The sequence below is a fragment of the Blennius ocellaris genome, assembly GCF_963422515.1.
Source record: "Blennius ocellaris genome assembly, chromosome: 11".
NCBI classification, from domain to species: Eukaryota; Metazoa; Chordata; class Actinopteri; order Blenniiformes; family Blenniidae; genus Blennius; species Blennius ocellaris.
The window spans coordinates 17,214,352-17,238,236 of record NC_137660.1 but is presented as its reverse complement, the minus strand read 5'-3'; the positions used below and the strand labels follow the sequence as shown (position 1 = coordinate 17,238,236).

At 41.3% G+C, this 23,885-nt stretch overlaps 1 protein-coding gene across 1 annotated transcript in view; it reads left to right on the top strand.

Moving 5' to 3' along the window:
• pclob (piccolo presynaptic cytomatrix protein b) overlaps positions 1-23,885 on the top strand; it is a gene marked incomplete at both ends in the record, with an annotated part of 50,905 nt that overhangs the window by 4,561 nt on the left and 22,459 nt on the right. Inside the window, 5 exons of the mRNA XM_080504719.1 lie at positions 6,086-7,261; positions 8,130-9,188; positions 17,696-18,565; positions 19,322-21,748; positions 22,676-23,278. Of these exons, the coding sequence (XP_080360845.1) occupies positions 6,086-7,261; positions 8,130-9,188; positions 17,696-18,565; positions 19,322-21,748; positions 22,676-23,278 (6,135 nt within the window). The remainder of the gene's footprint in view (positions 1-6,085; positions 7,262-8,129; positions 9,189-17,695; positions 18,566-19,321; positions 21,749-22,675; positions 23,279-23,885) is intronic.

The window sequence follows — 23,885 nt, the reverse complement described above, 5'->3', positions numbered from 1 at the left end:
TCCAAAAAGTGAGAAGGAGAATACAATGAAGCAAGTTCAAGAACCCAAACCCGCCCCGTTGTCACAAGCCAAAGTAGAAAAAGGGCCCCCTGAGCCTAAGAAAGATGCAGCAAGTGTCTCAACCATTCCCAAGGAAAGTCCGTCAGCCTGTCCACTTTGCAAGACAAAACTCAACTTTGGCTCCAAGGAATCTCCCAACTACAACAATTGCACTGAATGCAAAAACACTGTGTGTAACCAATGTGGATTTAACCCAATGCCAAATGTATCTGAGGTAAATATTGCAAAAACTATTAATTAATCTCTTTATTTAAAAAATATAATAAAATAGGGTAATTATACTTTATCATGAAGATGAATATACATGATCTCAACATCAATAATCTGATATTATTGTATATTACGGTGAATGTTTTGTACTTTCATTCAACATGTTTTCTTTTTACAGGTAAAAGAATGGCTTTGCCTCAACTGTCAAATGCAGAGGGCTCTTAATGCATCTGAACTCACGGCACCGCCAATGAAATCACAAACTGCAGCCAACAAAGTTCCTCCAACTGCTGCCCCTCAGAAATCAACAGCTACTAATCAAGGAGCAGTTTTAAAGACGGAAGTATTGAAAGCTGACGGCCCTCCAAAGACCGAGACTCCAGTGCCTGATACACTTCAAAAGAAGGGGGGCTCCACAACCGGTTCTCCGCTGAAAACACAGTCTACATCAGTAACACCTACAAATAAACCTGCTCGTGAGCCAGAAAATCAAGAAAAAGCTAGCCCAGCTCCTGGTCAGAAGACTCCAAATATCAGTGGGACATCAAGTCCTCAGAAACAAACTGCACAGTCAAGTCAACCTGGGCAGGGCAAGGTCACCTCAAAAACACCGGAGTCTGGAAAACAACCTGGCCCTAAAACAGGGCCTGAAGCATCAAAAACAACGGAGTCCATAGGTGGAAAAATGTTCGGCTTTGGGTCGTCTATTTTCAGCTCAGCATCCACTTTGATATCCGCTGTTCAAGATGATTCGCGCACTACACCACCAGGCTCTCGAAAGATGTCTGCACCACCACAAGTCTCACCCAAAATGACTGCTACATCTAAGATTTCCCCCAAAAGCACACCGACTGCTTCCCCTAAAATGTCGCCTGCAAGACAACTTAAAACACAAACGCCAGGGGAGAATATAAAGGATGAATCCAGTCAGGGCAAAGATAATAAAGCTCAGCCAGAGGTGCCAAAGATAACACCAGTCTCAAAGATGGCTCCAGATGCACGCCAGACCAGTTGTCCAATGTGTAAAGTTGAGCTAAATATCGGCTCCAAGCTGCCTCCTAACTACAACACCTGCACAGAGTGCAAAACCACCGTCTGCAACCAGTGTGGATTCAACCCCATGCCTATTGGAGAGGCGAGTATATGAATGCATCACAGTGGAAAAGTCAATTTTTTTACATGATTTACTTCAAACAGTTACACGTCTGTTACACATAAGAGAACAAATTCAAAGTTTTTCATTTTCATGATAATCAATAATACAGTATCTTAAAAATTCTAAAATAGTTTAAAATAAAATTTTATGTTTTTTCATATTTTTTAGGAGACCATAATGCACAATTTCTTTTTTTTAAATGTTTCAAACCTTTTAGTTTATAGGCTGTGAGTATAAAAAATAAGGCTGTACGGTGAACTGTGACCCTGATCTGGATAAAGCACTATAGAAGATGCATACAGTGTAGAAAAAAATGGTAAAACAATAATAATCCCCCCAAAATTTATAACTTTTGAGTGACAGTTTTTTTTTTTCAAATGCACCTGTTCATATGGCAAATTTGTATGCATTTAGTGCCAGTGCATTTAAGATTTTCATTATCTCACCTCCTGTTCAGCTTTCAGGAAATTTGTATCTGCTTCTTCTGAATGTCTTAATGTTGCATTGTAAATCCATATACTAACATGAGTCTTCTGTTTATTGCTTTTTGTAGGTAAAAGAGTGGCTTTGCCTTAATTGTCAGATGAAAAGAGCAGTGGGAGCCCCTGATCTTCCAGGCCCTCCGACACTGAAATCACAAATATCACCTAAAAAAGTACCCACACCTGCTGCAGTTCAATTGACAGACTCCTCCAAACCGCCTATTTCTCAAGTAAAGGAAAGTCCTGCGGGAGATAAGAAGACATCAGAACTTCCTCAGAGAAAGCAATCTACTGCGTCAGCGAAATCTAACAAATCTGAAACTTCCACTGCTCCACAGAATGAAGCCACCATGACGCCTGTCCAATCAACACCACCAGAAAAACAGAAAGTAGCTCCTGAGAAACTGCCAGTTACTGCAAATCAGCCTGGACGTAAACTGAGTAATGCCACTGCAGCAACACAGCCAGAGTCAGGAGGCTTTTTTGGCTTTGGTGGTAGTAAAACTCAGCCTGATGCTGAAAAAACAACAGAGAAGGTAACTGGAAAAATGTTTGGATTTGGATCTTCCATTTTCAGTTCTGCATCAACTTTGATTACCTCAGCTGTCCAGGACCAACCCAAGACAACTCCACCTGTCTCTCCCAAGCTGTCCCCTGCAAAGGACTCTAAAATACCTGTTAATAAAGCAGAACAAGAAAAGAAATCAGAACAACCACAACAAGCAAAAGATCCACCAATGGTGAAACAAAAAGCAATGGACATCAAGACCACAGCTTCTGGGAAACTGGAGCAGGAAAAGAAAATGGAGTCATCTCAGCTGCCCAAGACACCATCATCAGGACAGGCGAAAGTGGATAAAGCCCCATCGGAGCCTCTGAATGCTTCTCAAATAGCCAAGAAACCAGACCAGTCCACCTGCCCACTCTGTAAGGTCCAACTCAACATAGGGTCTAAAGATCAACCCAACTACAACACATGCACCGAATGCAAAAACACTGTGTGTAACCAGTGTGGATTTAATCCCATGCCAAATGAAACAAAGGTAAGACTAATTGAAATCAAACTTGAAGATGCTCACTTTTCTGAAAGTGTATCATACTGCCTTTGATTAAAATAGATGTAACCGATTCATGTATTCATGTATATTAGATAATAAGGATATTAACATTTTGAAGATGAAGGAAGTTCGTTATTAAGTATTGACTTTTTTTTTCTTTTTTTAGGTGAAGGAGTGGTTGTGTCTTACCTGCCAAATGCAACGTGCTCTAGGAGAAACACAACCTAAAGGAGTCACTTCTGTCACCTCTCAGCCCCCTCCAAAACCTCAAATGAGAGACCCCAGCCCAGCTGAAGCTGGAAAGAAACAACCATCCGCTCCACAGTCACCCCAAAGGAAATTATCTGTAACACCGCAACCAGCTACTTCTGACACTGCTGCTGATCCAGTAGTTAAGAAACAAGTCAGCCCAGTTCCTTCTAAGAAAATGCCACAGTCCCCCCAGAAATCAACACCTCCTGATAAATCACCAGGCCAGACGAGGCAAGCCGAACGTAGGCAAAGTAATGCCGCGACAGTGACACAGAAAGACTCGGAAGGCTTCTTTGGTTTTGTCAGTGGTAAAACTCAGCCTGAAGCGGAAAAACCTGCAGAGTCAGTGACTGGAAAAATGTTTGGCTTTGGTTCCTCCATCTTCAGTTCTGCGTCCACATTAATCACTTCCACTGTCCAGGACCAGCCAAAGACTACTCCACCAGTTTCTCCAAAGTTATCCCCTGCTAAAGAAGTCAAAAACCCTGCTGCACAAGTGAAGACCAAGGCAGAAAAACCACAAGAAATGAAGACACCTCCAATGGGGCAAAGCAACAAGGAAAAAGATCCATCAAAGCCTCATACGGCTGTAGAACCTTCCAATGCCTCCATACGACCTGGTAAATCAACCTGTCCACTCTGTAAGGTTGAAATCAACATGGGGTCCAAGGAGCTGCCGAATTACAACACCTGTACTGAGTGCAAAAACACCGTCTGTAACCAGTGTGGATTCACTCCCATGCCAAATGAGTCTGAGGTGAGTGAGAATCACTAAAATAACACACCACAAAATGCTTTTTTCTTTTTTCTTTATTTGCACAATTACTTATGTTTGAATTGAGAGTTTGGATTCCTTCCATGTTTCATTCAGCAACATGATTTTCTGAGAGGAATAACACTTGAATATTTTTTAAGTCTAAATACGATCATCAAATGTAAAATGCTGTTGACCACAAAGGAATTTTATTTTAAGGATTTTTCACTATGTGAGCTGTTTTAAGCTATTATGTCCACCAATTTGGCTTCAAACGCATAAGAAATTGAAACATCTCCAAATTGTTCAATTTAGAAAATATGTTTGGCGTGATCCCAGGCAACGCATATCACATTTTTTCCAGCAATTGCCTTTAAAAAAAAAAAAGAACGAAAAGAAAAAAAACACTTCCAATCTTATGAATGGGTTATTAGTTAAATATGTGGTTTTTGGTTATCACATACACCTCACCGCATATACATGCATGCATGCAGTACATGCATGCTAACCTATTTCGAGGTTTTTGAACTAATTTCTGCACCATTCTGTAATATTTCCTTTGCTTCTGTAAAGCTCGCTTTTATTAAAATTATTTTTCTCCCTGATGGTTTACAGATGCATGAGCCTAATACGCTATAATGTGGTTCCTTTGCAGATGAAAGAGTGGTTATGTCTGACTTGTCAGATGCAAAGAGCCCTCAAAGCAACTGAATCAATACAGCCTCCTCTGACGAAACCTCAGGCATCTCCCAGCAAAGTGTCCACAACTGTTTCTACTGAAAAAGATGCTACAGCCAACCAAAAGAAAGACACACAAAAAGTTGAAGCTTCACGCAAAACTGAGGATAGCCCTGCACTGGAAGCAATGCAAAAGAAACTGGATGTTAGAGAAGAGACGACTCCTACTCCAAAACTTTCAAAAGACATCCAAGCTACTAATTCAGCTCCAAAAGGAGAGGAGAAAGTTCCTCCCACAGCTCCAAAGGATGTCACAGCTGTCACTGCACCTCCAAGAAAAGAGATGGGCACTGCAGACATGAAAACAGCGCAATCTGCTCCTGCTGTCCCCGACACTACAAAACCTGAAAGTTCAGTCAAACTCGTTTCACAAATGAAAGAGCAGAAAGATGAAAAGGTTGAGAAACCACTTGATCGACTAAGAAAATCTTCTGATGAAGCAAAGCCCCAGCAAGTGCTTCAGAAGATCACAGAGCCAGGTGAAACATCAGTTCCCAAAACTGCTTCACCAGCACCGGAGCAGTCAAATCAAGAATCAGAGGGTTTCTTTGGCTTTGGTAGTCCAAAATCTCAGCGTGCTGCCTCAAAAGCAACTGAAGCTGTGACTGGGAAGGTGTTGGGATTTGGATCTTCTCTCTTCAGCTCAGCTTCCACTTTGATAACATCTGCAGTTCAGGAGCAGTCAACATCGAGCACCCGCAAAATGTCTGCCCCACAAGTCTCTGCAGGAATGTCAGAATTACAGATTTCACCCAAGTCCAGCCCTCCAGTTTCTCTAAAGAATCTCACATCAAGCACTCGTAAAATGTCGGCCCCACAAGTCTCTGGCAAAATGTCAGAATTACAGATTTCTCCAAAGTCCAGTCCTCCTGTTTCTCCAAAGAAGGAACAAGAAAAGGATATAAAACCAGATGCTGATCAAAAACCACAAGTGGAAAATATCACATCTCAGCCTGAGCAGGCCAAAGCTCCCGCACCAGAAGAGACCACAGGAGATAAGCGTCCATTACAACCTGAAAAAGTTGAAGCTTGCCAAGCTGCCCCAAAAGTGGGCGAATCTACTTGTCCACTCTGCAAAGCGGAACTTAACATGGACCCCAAAAGTCTTCCCAACTATAACACTTGCACTGGATGCAAATCAATTGTCTGTAGCAAGTGTGGATTCAGTCCTATGCTCAATTTAACAGAGGTAATTACATAAAAAACAAATCATGTTATATTTCTGTTACAAAGAATTGTAATCTATTTTTTTGGGAGTACCGTATTATCATTCTCAATGAATCTTCAACAAATGAGTATATAATAATTATGTGTTGACATTTGATGATTTACAACCTTTTACATATACATGTTTTGTGTTTTTGTGCCTTTTCAGGTGAAGGAATGGTTGTGTCTCAACTGCCAGATGCAGAGAGCCCTTGGTGCTTCTGAACCTCCAGGTCTTCCTATGATGAAACTACAACCTTCACCAAGCAAAGAGGTCCCTGCAGCCACACAGAAGATAGAAACACCAGTGTCTACTCCTCAACAAGAGACCTCCAAGCAAGACGTGCCCAAAAAGGAGCTTGCGACTGTTGCTACAATGAAGGAAGAAGATTCCCCAGCCCTCAGCACACCATCAAAGAAAATTGCTCCAAAAGATGCTCCTTTGCCTGACAAAACTGTTGCACCCACTGTCACAAAGACTGATGTTTTGCCAGCTTTATCAAAACCATCAACAGAGGCTAAAGCTCAGCCCAGTGTACCTCAGCAACAAGGTCCACAAGTTCGGACTTCTTCTAAGCCAGCTGCTTTGCCAGATAAACAGAAGGAAAAGCCACCTCCACAACAGCCTCTTAAAGCAGAGACCACACCAGTTAAATCTGTAACACCACCCGTTCAGCCTGCAAAACAGGGCTCGGGGGGTTTCTTTGGCTTTGGTGCCCCTAAAACGCCACCTACTGCTGCAAAATCTGCAGAATCTGTAACAGGAAAGATGTTTGGCTTTGGATCATCGTTCCTCAGCTCTGCATCCACTTTGATAACGTCAGCTGTCCAGGATGAAACTAAAACAACACCACCAACTCCACGAAAGCTGTCTGCAGCAGGCAGTGTCTCCCCTAAAACTACACCTCCTGTGTCTCCTAAGATCACCCCTGCAAAGGACACTAGACCACCTGCTGCACAGAAGTCAGAGCCACCTGAACAATCTAAGCCAGCTCTGCCACCAGACAAGGCTCCTCCAAAGCCTCTACAACAACCACCATCTCCAAAAACACAACCTTCGAAGGACACCAAGCCACCTGCCATCCAGAAAACCGAGGAAAATAAGGCAGTGAAGCCCCAACAAGATAAGACCCCATCAACAACTCAAGTGAACAAAGCTCCTGAGCTCAATAAGAAACAAGCAGACACCCAAGCTGCTGTGAAGGCACATCAGACCGTCTGTCCACTCTGTAAAGTCCAACTGAATATGGGCTCTGCAGATCCTGCCAACTACAACACCTGCACAGAATGCAAGGCAACTGTCTGTAACCAGTGTGGATTTAACCCAATGCCAAATGTGTCTGAGGTAAATCGCTATTATCACATGTAATATTTGCTTTCTTTGACTGTTTGCATTTATTTAGAGATTGGTTCATTTTATAGTTGTGAACAAAGATGAATTGTACTCAAGTTCAGTAGTGACCATTTATTAGCTATACATTCATCATCTACCATAGTTATGTGGCAGGAGTTTGACTCTAATGGTGTCAGTTGAAAGATGCCCAGTCAATAAAGCCCTAACACAGGGAGACAAAACAATTCCTACACACATATTCAGAGCAACAATCACTAAAGAGTTTGCTTGTAATTACAAACACATCTAATGTTATTACATTTCGCTCATGAACATTTTCTCAAATATTGTCAACCAATCTTCAAGTCTGAGATCTAAGTTTAGGTTGGCAGAAAAACACCTGGCATTAAATACTGAAGCAGAGATTTAGTTTGCGTGTCTCTAAGCAACTTCAACTCAGTTCACTCAGTTTGTGCCATGTTCTAAGTGTACCTTGTCTTTCACCAAGAGTCAGTCAAGATGCACTTTAGCACTTGTACACTTCCTTTCCCAGTTCAGTCACTAGTTTGGGTATACTGACGAGTGAAAAAAACTTATATAAATGGGACTTAATTGTGTGCAATAATTCTTAAATACAATACCTTTGTCCTTTTTTAGGCAACAAGTTTTCTTTTCCCAACAAATGACATGATCTGCTGGTTTGTTATAGTTTTATTAATGAATAATCTGTGAATAGTCAGAGTATAATCTTTGAAATGGTTCAGTGCACTTTGCACTATGCAAAGCCAGGAATTTAAATCGGCAATATTGCTGTATAAATCATATTTTTGTTTGTCTCTTAAAATAACACGTTGATTTTTTTTCTCTCTTCTTATTTCAGGTGAAAGAATGGCTTTGTCTGAACTGCCAGATGCAGAGAGCACTAGGGGCTGCTGCAGAGCCTGTTGGACCTGCCGTCATGAAACGACAGCCCTCACCAAGCAAGATTTCTACACCTCCAAGCTCTGTACAGGAGAAACCTAAAGAGAGTACAGATGTGCAAAAAGAGGTGACTAAAACAACCCCACCAAAAGAGCAGAGCATTGAAGCCAAGGGGCCAATGCCAACTGTAGTCCGAAAGGTGGAAGCACCAAAGGCAGAGATAGTTTCAGGTGCTGGACAAAGAAAACCGCAGGATGTGGATGGACCGCCACAGCCAGCAAGAAAACCTGCACAAGTACAGGATTCTCAAACTACCAAGAAAGAAGTAAAAGTAGAAGTTCAACAGACGACAAGACCTGTGACCCAGCCTCCCAAACCTGAACCAGCACCATCTCAGCCAGTTAAACAGAAGGAAACTCCACCTCCACAGCAGCCTCCAAAAGCAGGGACTTCTCCAGCTAAATCTGTAACGCCACCCATTCAACCTGCAAAACAGGAGTCAGGGGGTTTCTTTGGCTTTGGTGCCCCGAAAACTCCACCTACTGCTGCAAAGACTGCTGATTCTGTGAAAGGAAAGATGTTTGGCTTTGGATCATCTTTCCTGTCCTCGGCATCCACTTTGATAACTTCTGCTGTTCAGGATGAACCTAAAGCTACACCACCAACTCCACGGAAGTTGTCCACCACAGGCAGTGTCTCTCCTAAGATTACCCCTCCAGTGTCCCCGAAGATGGCACCTGCAAAGGACACCAAACCACCTGTGGCACAGAAATCAGAGCCACCTCAGGCTAAGCCTTCTTCCCTGGCAAAGACAAAAGTGGAGAAAGCTTCGGTACAGCCTCCAAAGTCCACAGAAGCAATTCAGAGTGCTTCTAAATCAGTTCTCTCCACCTGTCCGCTGTGCAAAGTTGAACTCAATGTGGGCTCTAAGGATCCCCCCAACTACAACACCTGTACTGAATGCAAAAACACCGTCTGCAATCTCTGTGGATTTAACCCGATGCCCCATACAGCAGCGGTGAGTATCATAAATATGGTTATTTATGTGTATATTCACCCTGAGTTCCCTGAGTCTCTGTACTTGTCAGTTAAGTTGTCATGAGTTCAGCTAAACGATAATCATTACATGGTGTCGTTGATATTACAAGGGCAAGAGCAACAGCTGTTAGTATTCAGTTCAGCTTCTGGGCAGTGAGATGCGAGTCGTGACTTGAGAATGACAAGCAGATAGAGCAGCAAGTGCACAGGTTACAAAGACACTAACAACCGGAGCATTCTAAAATGTGGCTCACCAGATGATCAATCCATTGTGACAGATTCAGCTCACAATGAAATACGTCAATGTTTAAAGCACCTGTGGTATATTCACAACCCTCATTATGATCGGTTGAGGTTAGTGCTGTACGTTATGTACAACGGGAGAGTTCACAATGAAGCACTGGTTAGCACTTTCACATCATTGTGAGAACACGCTGGAAATGGTGGTGGTCTATTTGTGTGGAGTTTCCATGTCGTCTCTCTGTGTGTTGGTGCCATCTCTGGTAATGCTGGTTTCCTTACTCAGTCCATAAACCTGTGTTTGGGTTGACTTGGTAATCCCATATTGCCTGTAGGTGTGAATGTGAGCGTCTCTCTCCGTTTGCCCTGTAATGAACTAGTGTAAAGGGTGGATGTGTGAAATTTGAAAACAGCTTGTTCGCTCCGCTTGTACATGCCCGGCTCTCATCTCAAAGTAATATTCCAAATTCTGCAGTGAGTTCTCTCACCTAATCCCCACTTCCATCCCCGGCTCTGTGTTTTCTCCAGGTACTCTGATTTCCTCCCACAGTCCATATACAGTAAATGTATATTAGGGGAATTGGTTTTTGTTACTTCAGGATTGCTGTGAATATGTACGATGGTCTGTCTTTGCTCCATGATGGAGTGGCGACTTGTCCAGGGTGTACCCTGCCTTCAATTATTGTCAGCTTGGATCAGCTCCAGGTCCCTCCGTCGATAAGCTGGACAAAGCTGCATACAAGATGAATTGATAATTGCACTTTGAGAGCTGATTCTGTTTGCACATATTATTGAAGCATGACAATGATATTGCGAGCCTCTCTATGAGTTTAGGTATTGTATATCCAAGTACAAAATATTTTATTTAAGCCAACATAATGCTGTGACCATTCTTTCTCTATTATATTTCTAGGTTTTATTTGATGCAAAAACTCTGAAGGTTTGAGACTCAATTCAATACTATTTCTTTTAACAACAAAGCACACCGAAGGCTGGTTATTTTCAATGTCGTTTATTTTTCTTGAAATGAAAGTCAATTGCAAATCTGGTGGACTATGAGATAAAAGTGCTCCGGCACATTGGATATCTGTTTTCAGACTTCAATTTTAAATCGTTAACTTTTAATAACCTACCAAAGGTAGTTTAAGTGTTGACAGACTATTGTTGCCATCTTTGCTCTGGAGAGGCCAGAAGTATTACATAACTACTCATGAGAAGAGTGCTCTCGCAGGCCGGCAGCCCCTGAAAACGTATTAAAGTGATTGAGGGTTGTGCAACAGCATTAGTGTGATGGGATCTGATGCCACGAGAGAGCAGGGAACCTCCAACCCCCGTGAGAGATTTGAGATGGTAAAGCCCTGTGATATGCCAATAAGCAGAGGTGAAACGGATTAAGACCAGGACAACACACTGCAGTACATTAGAACATTAGACATTACATCTGCTGGTTCAAAGAACAGTGGCTCCCTGTAATTCAACAATATCTGAACAATTTTATGTGAACTGCAATGAAGCACAAGTGTCATTTAATCCGACATAGTTTTTAACCTCCATGTGAGGTGCATTAAAATTATCCCTCCATGTCACTGTTTTTTTTTTTTTTTTTTGTGTGTGGTTGTCTGAGAAGCTCACACGCCCCTGTGGCACTTATTTACTGTTCATGCAGAAGATAATTTTTAGACCCCAAATATGATACACGTATTTTCCTCTCCTGCATACCTTAAAGGACAAATCATTTTGTGCTGACAGTTAATTTGTAAAAGAACAAGCCCAAATGCAGACTGCTCACAAACGACAAACCTTATCTCTGTACTGAATGTATGTATTCCATTTTCCTGCATTTAGCGGTTTCTCAGAGATTGATAAGCACACGTGCCGTCCAAATCTCACACCATTATGGAGAGATAAATGAAATAGTTTAGCCTCTTACATAATTGACAGTTTATTTTTGTTGACACCATTGAGGGGGAAGAGCCTGAGGGTAGAGGTTGGATGGGGGAAGGGATAAGCATAAATGATTGCAGATGTGTGTACGACATAAATTCATTCCCCTTAATAGCTCAGGGAACCAGAAATAGCTTGGCCTAAACACATCTGAACAGAATAAGCTGCCATACGTACTGCTGCCCAATGACCTGCTTTAACCAGCGTGGCTGTGATTTCTTGTTCTCTATCTTGAATATGTGCGGCTCTTTTAGGAGGAAGACAGAATTGACTCCTTTTAAAATATGAGAAGGTTTATAAAGGTTGACAAAAGGGAGACCACTTTGGTAAAAGTGAGTGCTCGCAGCAAATCTATCCATTTTCCTCTTGCCTGTTCTGCTTCAGCTGATGCCATCAAAAGCCACAGAGCGACTGTTGTCTGATAAGTAGGGCGCACGTGTGTCATCCATTGCCAGCTAAAGCTTTCTGTGTGACAGTGAGACACCATGAAGGACAATTCATCACATTATTTCTCTTTTTTCATATTTGTATCGAAGGCCATATCTTTTGTTTGAATTTTATTTACATTTTCTTTCTTGTGCAAAGTCCATGTTCTACTTTTCAGCTTGTATTTCTCTCATGTAGAATATTTTTTTAAAGAACAATTTCAACAAAATTGGACAGTTATCTACTACTTTATGAATTTAAAAAAAAAAAAAAAAATGGCCCACAAGAGCCGATCCCTAGAGTCACTAAATCGGCTTGAATGTGTATTTTTGGACTGTGGGAAGAAACTAGAGTACCCAGAGAAAACTCAATCACATACTGGGAGAACATGATAAAACCACACAATAAAGTGTGCACAAAAATCACTTATTGCTAATCAAAATCTTATTTTGTTAGTCAGTGTTTCTGTGCATTTTAACATCCGACTCAACCATAGTTATAAGCACAACCTTTATCTCAGGGGGACTGTGATTTATGGTGAATTCTGAGTGCTGATATGCTTTCACATAGTTTTCAGTATATGTCTTTGGTGTGGTGCCCACCATGTTTAGCGCTTGTGTGTGCGTATAGACTTTTTATATGTATCCCAGGTGAGGTTTTATGAATGATACAACATATGGCCAGATTTGTAAAATGCTCATGTGCAAGGAAATACTACAAAATAGCTAATGACTGCATACGTGAAAATAATTTTTATGCCGTTCTCCTTTTTTAAAATTACTGTCTGATGAAGAAATCACAGGTTAAATAAGATTCCACAAGCACAGTTTGTGCTTTTGTGGAAAACGTTTTTCCCATTGAGGGTTGATTGACAGACAGGCCAGGCTACTACTTTGACATTCAGTCTGGGAAAATGGTGACGTTGCACAGCAAATACTGAAAGGCACAGATGTTTGTTTTTGTTTTTTTAGTTTTTTTTTAAAGTTGCTAAATGAAGGATGCTGTGGATAAATGTAAACATGGGATAGCAAAGGAACTCCATCAAAGGTTTAAGTAGTTGCAATATATTTATCAGCTAACAAAAAACATCTAGATTACATTGTATAATTATACTTTTATATACATACTTAATGTTTATGCAGACATGAACATGAGGGAAGTTGGCAAACACTGACCATCAATACATAAAAACTTCAGAGTACTATAATCACAATCCTCAAGTATCCTAAGTAAAATATTATTTTTTTCCAAACATACTTAAAGTATACTTGCTTTAGTATGAACAGTGAAATTATTGTTTAATTTATCTGTTACCAATGATTTATATAAATAGCTTACAATTTCATTGTCGACAATAAACCTACGTTTTTGTGGCGTTCTGAGCCACTTTTTCCAGGAGCTGCAATGAATTCCCTGAGAAGGAATCGGGTTGTTATTTTAATATATGTCAGGCTTTCTGTCAGCAAGGAACAAACAGAGCCTCCCTTAAGACATTTGGCTCTGTTCCTCCTATTCACTCCCATTTTTATAGCGTATATGCCCTTCTGCTTGTGCCACACCTTCTCACCCTCGTTCTTCAACCGTTCTTGCAGCACTGCATCCTGCCATCAAATACATTTGTGCTCGGTGTCTAACTTAAGAAAAAAACGAAAAGATTAGATTGTATTTTCTTCTGTTTAGAATCAACCATTCTGCTCATTACAAATTAGTTGGTTGAGTTTCTGCATTATCAAAAGGCCGGATTTATGAGAAGTCCTGCACTGTGGGGGCTGTTGAAAGCCAAGTGTATTAGCAAGCGAAAGTGTGTGCCAAAGGAACCTGCCAGCAAATCAATAACAACCTCACCGGTTCCACGAGCAACAGCAGGAGAGCACTGAAGAGAGACCACGGAATATTAGAGTCCACAGCCCAAAAGTCAATTCCCTCAATCAGGCCATCATAAAATATGTATCCCAAAACCACTTGGATTATTGGTGACCTGTTTCTCTGCAGCTGGATATGTGTTTGGGGAAGCCTACACACCTGGTAGTTGAAAACATATAATCCTTTTTTTTTTCTTTTTCTTTTTTACGTTTCAGTAAAATTGTGAGGACGAGATGACGTGTGTATGAGTATCAACAAACTGATTTAAGTAATTCAACGTGTTTTACTCGAGCAGAATATCTTTTTCTGTGAATGAAGTGAACTGTGCATTTCTTCCTGAATCTGAGCAGATCCACTTAGTGTGGTACACCTGTGTCAAGAGCCTAATTTCCTGACTGCTGTCATCGTGAAGGTCTGGTAATCCAGCTCACAGGCTAATCGTGTGGAGCTGCCTCTCCCACTGCTCTCCGCTTGGAGCTCCTGGTCTTTACTCATAAAACAGATTTAATTAGACAAAAGGATGATGGCAGCTTTCCTAAACCCTGCGGCTCTGCATGGCTCTGAAACAGTGTGGCTGCAAGGCAGTGACTGACACTGGAGGAGGATGTGGAAGGATTAGGATTACTTTTTGTTGACTGATGCTGCTTTCCTTTTTTTAATTACTGTCTGATGAAGAAATCACAGGTTAAATGAGTTTTCACAAGCAAGGCTTGTGCTTTTGTGGTCTGAGCATGTTTTAGCTTTGCTGATATGTTTGGCATATGATGCACAGTGCAGAATCGGAGCATTTCATTGCAGTACCATGCATTTTTTATGCACATCTGTTTACACTTTAGTTGATAAGGGTCACTTACATTTCCATGTCTGTGTAATATGACCATTTTGAGAAGGTGGTGGCAATAATTAGATGCCATGAAGGGGAATACTGTCCCCAATCATGCAGCTGCCTGAGGTTTTGGGTTATTTTTTTCTAACAACTATACACGGTTATCTGTTTTTTTGGGGGGTTTTGTTTTGTTTTTGTTTTGTTTAATGGCTCTGTCTGTGGAGCAGGGGTGTCAAAAATCCAACCTGCACCTCCATCAAAAGTGGTGCACAAGTGGGTTCAATACTGTGCATTTTTCAAACAATGTAAATGCCTTTTTCTAAAAGGTTTCACTGTTGAATTAAGATCAGAAGACATAATTCTACCCGTGAGTCTCAGACATGAATAGCAGGTGGCAACACAGGTGGGGAGAACAGTGATGCAGCACTGAAAGCAAACTCCCTTAATGATATCAAAACAGCATGAGCATCAAAACTTTGCCAGGGAGTTTGTGAAAACAAGCACACTGAAGGCTGTAGAGGTCATGCTGCTGAGGATGCAACAGACGTTTACTAACATTTATAGAAGAGATACGGTATGAGATTTATTTCAAATTCAGATTACAACCTGGAAAATCGGTTCAAATTGAGAACATATCAGCTGTAAATGGCTCAGAGTGAAAGTAAGTTTGACACCCCTGCCAATGATATTAGTCTGAGCTTACTCATGTTTTGGTTATGAGAGCTTGGAATTAAACTACAATAAGAAAAAAAAGACTGAAAAATTATTCTTTTGAAACTGATACCCATATACGTGTACATCTTCATAGTTGTAAAGACAGCATTAGTGCATGTAAGCTGCTGCTGATAATCGCATTGTGCTGGGTTTATAAGATGATCAGATAAGCAGGAAGAGCTGGAGTTGGTTATTACTAATTTATCAACTGAATTGCTTAACAATGTGAAATTATTTTGCTGATTAGTATACACAGGAACAAGAGCATGTCCCTTGTTAGCAGTAATTACACCCTGAAAACATGATAAAGAGATTGAGAAAGAGCATTTATTTAGTTGGCTCGTTGATTTTTATGTCTCCTTGTGTTTGTTAGAGCTTCAAGGTTTGCCAGTATTGTCAGTAATATACACCTTTCTTATGGTGCAATAGAAGTCATTGCTTGTGTATTTTTGAGTTAATATTGTATGATATTAAACACTAACACAGTGATGCATTTTGCACTGTGCTGATTAGGTATTGTTGGCTCCTGGTGGGAACAAAAAGGATTATTAGGCTCATGACAGAACCTCTGGTGACTGAAAAAGGGATCAGGCTAACCAGGTGCATCATTATCAGTTTCTCCGTCAGTAGGGCTTGATAGTTTTTTTCATGTTGCAACTGCCCAGAGTTTGTCATTGGATACAAGTAGTCACACTTTCATTTATGCAAAAGAAGTAATCAAACATTATTTGATTCACAGTATTTGTTTAAAAATGGCCAATCAAATTAAAACTTCATGCCACTGGTGTGTGTAAAAACGTGCGTGCCTGAGCCAAACCTGCACACGGGATACTCTGAAGTGCATTAATTGATGTCATTGCATGCAGAATTATTGTTTATTTAGATACATCTCATTTAAAGTGCTTTATTGTCATATATTTTTATGATCATTGTACCAAAACAATTAGTGTTGTCAATTTGCATAGATTTCAAGATAGGGTTTAGGGTGTTTCTCAGTATATGTGTACATTGTCATCTCCCCCTCTGTCCTGTATTGGAGCGTCTCTCCCTGGCTCTGCAGAGGCAGTCGCATTGCTGTGATTTGGTTCGCTAGCCTGCTCGTACAGACACACTGCTTCATCCATAGAGAGTCAGTACTTTTCTTTCCTCTGGCCATTAATGGGGCTTTTATGTTATACAAAATTTCATCAGTGGATTCAATTTTATCTGAATAGTATTTTTCATAAAATGTGATTAGCCCTTTTGCAAGGTAAGCATTTTTATCGCTGTCTTACAAGTAATATAAGGTGTGTTGTAGGAGCAGAGAGCATGTTAAGAGCTGATACTATGAGCTTTCAGTGTATGGAATATAGGTTTAAATGCTTTGGTTTTGGTGTGAGATAGGCTGAGCTAACTGCTGCATTTGTATTACTTTGGTATGACATTAGTCAGCACTTATTGTTAGTCATATCGCTTGGAAGAAGAGAAAGATGTATTTTGCGGTTTACAATTTGACAGTGTTTCATCCACTGTAAAACATAGCATAACTTTGTTACCCTTCTCACAAATCCAGTATCATATTACGCATTTATAGTTCTCAAAACTGGCACTTCATGCCTCTGTTGTTTCAACCTTTCAAATGTGCTTCCATAACATACATAGTATCACTATTTTGTAATATTTAAATATATATGCATGTTTAAGATATGAGATAAAAAGGCGTGTTTATTAATTACGTGATCGATCCCAGATAATCCCACCATGCATTCCTGCATTCCTAGTCCAGCAAATAATGAAATGTTTTTGACAGTGTGGTGTACTGTTTTGGTACTTAGACACATCAATCACATGGAGCCAGTGATTCAGTGCACTATTTTTCCTGTGTCATTTTCATGTTTATTGGTTATAATTCGATGGATAAGAAGAGAGACTAACTGAGTTTCAGTTGGTTGCTAACTCCTGCTAATTTACCTGCATGAATGAAATTGCATAATAAATAAACAATATATCATTTTGATAACCTTGAATTGAACTCTGTGTCTGGTCAGGTCTCGATTTTGTGCTCTTCCTCTTTCCATATTGTGATGGATGTGGTGGTGTGTGGATCATAATATTCAGTGATGATGGGTTTAGAATTAGGTGTTGGGTGTCGTCATCTGTATATTTACAACGTCTTTCGGCCACTTAAGCAATTGTGACTTCAATGTTATGGTTTCAATCAAAAAAAATCAATTAACTTAATCACATTAAATAAATTACTTGGGTATAGATCATATTTGGTTTGATTGCATTTCAGTTGAGCTGGATTGTGAAATAGTCTTGGATGAGTTAGGTTATGTAAGTCAGGCAGCTCGTGGTAAGAATATTTCCCTTTTTTCACATGTGATTTTAAAAATGAAATCTGTAACATATTGATTATAATATCATTATCTCTTTTTTGCTGTAACATAGGTAGATTTTTGTTTTCTAATGTTTGTTTGTTTGTTTGTTTTCAGAAGGAATGGCTATGTTTGAATTGCCAGACTCAAAGAGCATTGTCGGGACAACTTGGAGACGCAGAGAAAATGCCTCAACCTGCATCCTCCGAACCAGAGACACAGGTCGCACCTGCACGCAAAAAGTCAGAGCCCAAAAGTGCTCCAGCAAAAGCCGAGCCCATGGCTGGAGCTTCAAAATCACAGCCTGTGGCTGCAACTGTGGAGGCTGTACCAACAGTTCCTACTTCAAAAGCAAAAGTTGAGTCAGCATCCATCAAGATGGAAGCAGTGGCGACAGCAGTACCGGTTCAAATTGAACCCAAAGTCACCACAGCAAGAGTTTTACCCATGGCAGCAGGAAATCCTTTGGCAGCATCTACAACAGAACCGCTTCCAACCCTGACGCCATCAATGGAACAGCAAGAAACACTGTCAAAGGCTGAAACACCAATAATGTCTGGTGAACCCAAAGAAAAGACAGAAGTAAAGAAAATAATTAGTGTAAAACAACTTCCCATAGCTCCAGACTCTAAACCAGATATTAAACAAGGTGAAGTGGTTGCAAGTGCAGCTTCCTCCTTGTCCACGATGGTGGCAAACGTTGTGCCCATGTCTTCTATTGCTGTAGAGCTTGAAAAGGCTGAAACTGAAATAAAACAAGAGCAGTCTGTTCCAGAGAAGATTACCAAGGATGACAAGTTGGCAAAGCCAACACAGGCTTTGCAGGAAAATCAGTTGCAACCAAAGTCTGACGAACAACAGCTTGTAAAAGAAAAAGAACCTGCCATGGCCATCGATCCCAGGGAACTGACCGCAAAGTCAGTCAAAGAAATGACCAGCATCACCTCAACTCCAGAACCACTGTCTACGACGTGTGTCACAATACAAGTAAGAACAGTTCCTCTATATTGAAATAATTATTGTAATAACATTTTAACATTAATAATTTAGCTATAAAGAAAATTGACATGAATGATAAAGATTACAGAGTTCTATTTGCCAATGTTTTTTGAATAATGTTTGGTTACAAAAGTGGCACATCTTTTTTTATCTAATTATAGGAGCCTATTGTGAAAACAAAAGTTCAACTAAGGGTTGGAACTCAAACTTTTACTTAGATTTAATAACTAACTATGATCTTTGTGTAGCTTAACCATTGCCTTTGTTACGCATAGATTGTATTTAGTGGCTGTTGCCATTTCAGTATTCCCATTTGTCAATGGGTATGGATTATATATCTGCCTTGCTTCAAAACAAAAAAAAGTAACAAGGTATGTGCGTAAATAGGTGCATTGGTAGAACAGGACTAAACACTATGTGAAGAACAAAATGATGTGCCATTCTGATGTCAAACCTCTGCTGCACTGAGTGGGTGGCTGTTATAAAAACAACAACAAATCATACATTAGTTCAGTATCTGTCACACCTAAAAATTAAGAGGGAAATTAACTGGCTCAGGTACTTTTTCAATGATGTTGCTAAATCTCTGTCATGTCACTTATGTCTTTTACAGTGGTGTAACCACTTCTGCTCAGCTTGTATTGACAAGAGATGGTTGAGGGAGGCTTTTCTCAATCATACAATGCAGTATAATGTTTGATTTGGACCTTTTTCATGTTTCTATTCACTTTTTTCTTTTTTTAGGATCAAGATGAAAACAGAGAAGACTTTGAGACAAAAAATAAGGTCTCACTACCTGCTGGGCAGGTTCAGCTCGAAAACAGAGCTGCTGATTCAACTCAGCGTCCCCTTAAACCAGAAGAACCTAATGAAGATCAACCCCAGATTTTGCCAATATTACAGGAACTAAATGATGAGAAATCAAGTGATGCACCCAAAGATGATATAAGTATTAACCCATCTATGCCAGTAAAGACAGACATTAAAATTGACAGGAGGCGCCTAAGTTTCCAAGCAATGGAAGAGAGTAGTGGAAGTGAGATCACACCTTCACCATCACCTAAGGTACAGAGAAGGAGGCTGCAAGTCACCAATGTTTCATCTAGCAGTGAGGACTTGAAAACTGAAAGTGCTGACTCTTCAATGGAAGATGAAGACTTCATTCGTAAACAGATAATGGGTATGGGAGATGAAGAAGAAATGTCTTTATCAGATGATGCAAAAGAGAAGAAGTTGGCAAATGTAGAATCTGTGAAGGAGGTTGAACTGGATAATGCAACAGTAACGGCCAAATCACTGTTGCAAAAAGGCATTGCAGATAATGAAGACAGTGCTGCCAGAAATGTAGCACTCGCAAAGACAGCTACTGTATTAACTCAAAATATTCCTGAAACAATGCCCAAGACTACTTTCAAGAAAGCTATTCCAGTCCTAAGACAACGACAGAGTACGGATGATGATGTGGAAAGCATCACAGAATCCCTGTCAAAGGGTTCATCTAGTGTTCAGGCATCTAGCTTTACTCCAGAGTCTTCTCATACATCAGCGTCGTCTCTTGAGGAGGACAGCGATAGTAGCCCCAGTCACAGGAAAGTTAGTCGGGACAAATTGCACCGTAAAGGTAAGCACAGACAGCCAACTCATTCTCTCCCTACCATCGAAGACTCCTCTGATGAAGAGAAGATGAGGGCTCATGGCCACCCACTGTCTCCTACTGATGGTGCTTCTTCTCCAGAGGGCCTTAGAGAGGTCACAGTAATAAATGAAACACATAGAACATCAGGCTCCGACTATTCTGCTAGTGTAGAATCTGAATCAGAAGCTAAACGAGCTGTACAGAGAGGACGTAAACCTTCACCAACTGTTATACCATACACCTCTCCTGATCCAGCAAAAGAGGATATTGTGATAAAATCCTTAAAGAGTGCAGAAGAAGCATATGAAGAGATTATTCAGAAAACAAAAGCCATTCCAGGAGAAAGTCCTCCTGATATTGAACCACTCTATGGAGGAATGGCAATAGAAGACTACCTTTATGAATCCTTAGTTGAAGAACCTGAAATCAAGCTGAGTGAAACTCAACTGGAGGATCCCAGAAATGATTCTGGCTTTGAATCTGTGAAAAAACTCAGATCTCCAGAAGAGGTTTATGAGGAGATGATGCAGAAAAAGAGAGAATTGATGATGATTGAGCATGAATTTCAGCAGGCCCAGACTGCAATGGATCCGTCATCTTCAGCAGTTTCAATTACTGGTCCTCCATCTGTTTCTGAAACCTGTGTGGTGACCATATCCTTGGAAGACACTGGCCTCACTGGACAAACAGATCTACCTATGATAAGCACTGAAGCTTCTGGTGATATTGCTGTGAAGAAAAAGAAACGGCCAGCCCCTCCACGTCCTTCTGAACCCCCCAAGCGCTCTGAGGGCATGGCTATTCCAAGTACTCCTAGTGGGTCAATAGGTTTTGTTAGGCCTATGATCCCTCAAGATCCTGCACTCAGAAAAGCATTATTTCCAATACCAGATCTTAAAATTACACAGTGTTCCTCTGGAGAAGAAGAAGATGACAGTCTTGCAGATGAGTATGGCATGGGTATGTCCTCAGACATTACCCCAAGTGACGACTCTGAGACTAAGGAAGACCCATCCGCAAGTCCGCCTTTGTCCGAAACCACCGATATGGAGCCCATATGTGTAGTGTGCGAGATTCCAGAGCCAAAACCTATTCCAACACCAATTTCAGCCCCAGAACTTACTACTACTCCTTCCCCTGTATCACCAGTGTCACCTCCAACTTCACCAGCTACACCAGACTCCAGTTTGGCTTCCAATGCAACATCGTCATCATCATTTCAGGCGCAAACACCTCCTTCCTCAGATTCAACTCCAATGTCGACACCAACACCTCCAACTTCATATAAAGGTCAATCAATCCCAGAAGTGTCATTGCCTGCCATACGTTCAGCAGCACCCGTGACTAGTACCATTCCAGTGGCAGTCATAGTTACAATACCAGATGTGGTGTCTGATCCATCCAAAGCTGAAAAGCCTTCAACAGTACCAGTCAAATGTTCTACTATTGAAGACAAAACTCAGCTTCAGAAGGAGCCATCTACTGCTGTACCCGTTTTGGTCCAAATGCCAGACTTAGTTTCATCTCCATCTCAAGTACCTAACATGCCTTCAGCAGTTGTACAGGTCTCATCACCAAGTCCTGTACCTAATGTTGTCTCAGCACAACCTGAAGCCCTTGTGGCAACTTCATCTGTTGTAGGGACCACTTCTGCTTCAGTCAATGTGACTTCTGCTCCTGTTGCTTTGCCATTATGCCCCGGGCCAGTCATTGTCCAGATGCCTGATCTCGTTTCAACTGCAACTCCAATCTCGACACAAACCCCTGTTCAAGGTTCAGCACTTGTAACTACTGCAAAAGTTGTATCCTCAGTTCCTGGACAATCAGCCATCCGGTCAGTGAGTCCTGTCCAAGCACCACTGCAACCTGCGCAAGTATTTACGCCAGCCCAATCATCAACTACTATAGTTAAAAAGAAGGTTCCACCTCCTCCTCCCCCTCGATCTACTTCAGTGTCATTACCTGAGTCAACCCCAGAACCACCACCTGAAAAGCTGAATCAACATACCACTCCAGTTAAAGCCACAGTGGCTGGTCAAACAATGCAGTCTGTAGTTGTGGACATACAACCAAGAATGGAAGACATGCAACCAGATGGTGCATCTGTTCCTCAGGTAGTGACCCAAACCAGACAGGGGCATGTAGTCATCATAGTACCAAGTGTAGAAAAATTATCTCAGTCTGGTCAAACCACTCAAGATAGAGTTAATACAAGATCAGTATCTTACGCTGCTTCACCTCTACAAGGCAGTCAAACAACCACATGCCCAATTGCAGATATACCGAGTGGAGATGTATCATTACCACTGGCAACAGTCTCTTCAGTCCAAGTAGCCTCAGCTCCACCACTTCCACTTAAACCTACAGCAGGAATACAGGCAGTACATGCAGTAGAAATACCTGTTACAGATCCAGCTCCATTCTCTCATTCTACATCACCCAAACCAAAAGTGTATCCAAAGCCGTCAATTCCCAATGCAGTAACAACTTCCACAGAGACAACACCAATTGCTGTTACTACAACTAGTCCATGTCAAATGACCAAGCCTCCCCCTCCGATACCACCTAAACCTATATCAATACCTGCTGGACTAGTGTTCAGCCACAGACCAGGTGAGAGTGTCAAGCCACCACCTCCTCCAGTTGCTCCTAAAGCAGCAACACTGCCCAGGACAAAAGAACCTCCAAAAGCTCTCTCACTTAGTCTGACAAGACCCGTGGAGTATAAGTTGGGCACCACTTCTCCAAAGTCTCCTTTGTCTCCAAGACATGCCAAATGTTTACAAACCTATGTAGTGATAACACTTCCATCAGAGCCTGGTTCACCCACAGAAGCCATAACAGTTCAGGCTCCTATAAGACGAGGTTCTATCCCATCTACAAAGGTGTCAGGAGTACGGACCACACCAATGGAGCAAAAAACACCCACAGAGGCATTTTCAGCACAGGTTACAGTTCGAAGAGCATCCGTTCCCACAGTAAGGCATCCACCTCCAACAGTGATAGCTCCAACTGTGGCAGTAGAGCAAGTGACAACATCTGAGTTTGTTGTGACTAAAGAGCAAGTCAGGAAAGAAAATGTTCAATCTATACTGCCTGTGGCTGATATCTCTCCATTATCATCAAATCAGAAGACTTCTATTCAATTACATACTGTACCTCCTCCAATTAAGAAACCATATGTAGAACAGCAACAATCTGTCACTGAGTCAATACTCCCTCCTCAAGCTGAGATCATTACAGTCACAGTAGACCCACAGGTTGTTATCCAACCACAAATCATCCAAACCCTAGCAAGAGCAGAACTTTTATCAACTGTTCATCCAGAGGGTCCAGCTGAAGCACAAGTTCCCCAGTCTCCAGTGCAAACTCCACCACTGGACTCTGGGGCTCTGACAGAAGTTGTTACTGTACCGCGACATCCCGAAGTAGCTTCAGATCTACAACTCCAAGAGAAAAAACCTGCAGTTCACTCAACTCTTACCTTTCTTCAACTAGAAACAGAAGAAGAAATAATCCAGAAAGACCATGAAATACTTACTGGTGAACCTGCCAAAGAGGCTGTTCCAGTAATACTACCTCTATCGCAAATGACTCCCCAAGTTGCTGTTCAACAGCCAATTCATGTGTTTGAAACAGCAACGCAGTACAAAGAGCAAGAACCATCTACTG